Source organism: Pundamilia nyererei, unplaced genomic scaffold (genome assembly GCF_000239375.1).
Source record: "Pundamilia nyererei isolate P.nyererei 1_Seehausen unplaced genomic scaffold, PunNye1.0 scaffold00016, whole genome shotgun sequence".
NCBI classification, from domain to species: Eukaryota; Metazoa; Chordata; class Actinopteri; order Cichliformes; family Cichlidae; genus Pundamilia; species Pundamilia nyererei.
This window is the reverse complement of record NW_005187417.1, coordinates 1,090,559-1,092,979: the sequence shown is the minus strand read 5'-3', so window position 1 is coordinate 1,092,979 and position 2,421 is coordinate 1,090,559. Positions and strand designations below refer to the sequence as shown.

General features: G+C 41.5%; 1 protein-coding gene across 2 annotated transcripts in view; it reads right to left on the bottom strand.

Moving 5' to 3' along the window:
• st8sia3 (ST8 alpha-N-acetyl-neuraminide alpha-2,8-sialyltransferase 3) overlaps positions 1-2,421 on the bottom strand; it is a 23,641-nt gene that overhangs the window by 10,372 nt on the left and 10,848 nt on the right. Inside the window, exon 2 of one of the 2 annotated variants that reach the window (XM_005725503.1) lies at positions 132-161. The exons of the other annotated variant lie outside the window; for it this stretch is intronic. Within the exon in view, the coding sequence (XP_005725560.1) occupies positions 132-161 (30 nt within the window). The remainder of the gene's footprint in view (positions 1-131; positions 162-2,421) is intronic. 2 annotated transcript variants of the gene reach the window in all.

Here is a 2,421-nt window from a genome sequence, read left to right as displayed (position 1 = left end):
AGCTTTAACAGCAGTCGACTGACATACATATACCCATTTGATACATATGTGATTGACATAAACCCGGATATAAAAAAAAGAAAGGCTTGCACTGCATCCTTCCGTTTTTAGCATCAGCACTCTTTATTCACCTCAGGTCGGGTTTGCGAGGTGGCCTCTCACTGCAGGAGGGGCGTGAAACAAAAGGAAAAGATAAATAACTCACTCGTTCTTCATTGACATTTCAAATGACACCCACCACTTTGGAGCTGGAGACCAGGCATGCAGAGGCTATAGTGCGTTTCAAATACTCACCGCAAATCATCTAAATGGCTCAACAGCACATTTATAACTGTGACAGCAGTATCAAAAATAAGAAGACCTCCAATCATCACACACAACAAAGTACAGATTTAAACAAAATACTTTCACTGTAATGGGAAAGTGAAAACAGGCATTTTCAATCAAGAACAGCGGTACTTTTTTTTTCTAAGACACTTCCGCATTGGCAAAATGGATCGGTTACAAGAGTCTGAAAGATGTTTTTAACCCTCTGATGTTTCAGCGAGTACAACTAAGAGGCTGGTGGTACATGTGGTTTTGAGTGAGATAGCTCTTGGTTGAGATTACATCACATGTAGAGACTATGCAAAAAAAGAAAAGCTCCATAACTATAGCTCCCTGCATCTAGCTATGTTTGTTACTGTATACAAAGCAGGTGATTTGAGAGATAGCTTGAAACCTTGAGATTATTTATATCTTAACAAAACAGCTCATCAGCATGATTTACTTTCTGAAGCTGTGGCATTGCTTTCATTCCTCTTCAGAAAGAAAGCAATGAGAAACTAGTGACATTTTCTTCCTGATTAAGATATAACAGCAAAGATAACTAATATCATTTGAATTGTAATATTGATTGGCAGGCAGAAAGTCCATGGCATGGACTAAAACCTTCTCCATCCAATATGGCTGCACAGTGATCAGAGCAATCACCAAGTTCCTGATGATAAATTAGGGCTCACGCTGCAACAACATGACAAGAAACTTGTCCACTAACAAACTGCTTTCTTTTAAAAATGCTGCTCTGCTCCACATCTAACTCACTCTGAGCGTAACCTTGGCCTGCGATGGCAGCAAGCGAGGGGGAAAATTATTACAGGCGGGAGGAAAATGAATGCGGCACTCGTGTTGTAAATCAAATCAGCCAAGGACGGCCGGCCGGCCTACAGAGCCCTCATCAGACCTGCGCTGTTTGAACATCGCACATGACCCAACATGTCGGACAGCAAAGATTTACAGATTTCTGTGGAGCTCAGCTGCACTGTCCCTACTAAAACCTGCTTCTTCTTCCTTTTTTTTTTTTTTAAGCACAGGTGATTTCTGCCATCAGTCTTTGTGAAAAGCAGCTCCTGATGTTTTCTGTTCATATTCTAAGATAAATGACTGTCTGCTGCGTGACTGGACAGAAAAATGTCAACACCTTTTTAAGTGCATTAGACTGTGGTTCATTGTTTCACACACACTTGTATATTTGGTGACTTTTTTATCATTCTTTCTTAGTTATATTTTTATCCATCAGGTCTGTCAATCAGTAGCTGCTGACCAGCCATCCCTGGTCCACATCAACTGCTGGCCAGGCCACTGTTGTGGTAGTCCTCGATATCATCCAGGTTTTTGTTTGCTACTTGTATGGGCTCTAGTTCTCCAGCATTGGTGTGAAATCTCACAAGGGGGATGCACACAAATGCCAATTAAACTATTTCAAATTTAGGAAACAAGGAAAGAACTTTAACTGGTGTGTGTAATCAATGCAATCAGTGGTATAAATGATTGCTTGAGTAAAGAAATGGTGTATGGTGTAGTGTAGAAAATCAAATAAAAGACCAAACAACATCCAAAAGGTGGCTGAGGGAGGAGAACCACACTGAGGGCTTATAGCACTGCTAGACTGGGCCCAGGTGGTGCCAGTGTGACTGATTGGAAGCAAACCACACCACATCTCCAGTGTCTACAGATGAGACCTGCCACACAACAGGCTGAAAGGAAAGTTTAAGGAACCAATCAAAACATGAAACATAAGTCGCTAAAGTTGCTGGGAATCCAGTTTAGAAAACTGAGCACACCTGGTCACCTCCAAGGTCTGGGCTGTGTGGACCACTTTGTGTTCATGGGGTCGGAGGTAGAGTTTTAGCTCTAATCATCAAATCTAAGACGAGTGAATGGTGAAAAATGGAAAGGAGCTATGCAGGAAGCTGTGCAAAGCTGCACAAAGAGATGACCTGGAAGGGGACATCCCCCAAGTTAATCTCAGGTTTTTTCACTTCACTTTTTTATGAGCAAAGTTTCTGTACTTTTGCATCACAACTAATGCTAAAAGGAAATTGTGCTTTCAAATGCAGTTTTCAAACAGAACACTATAAATATTTGGACAGAGCGCGCGCG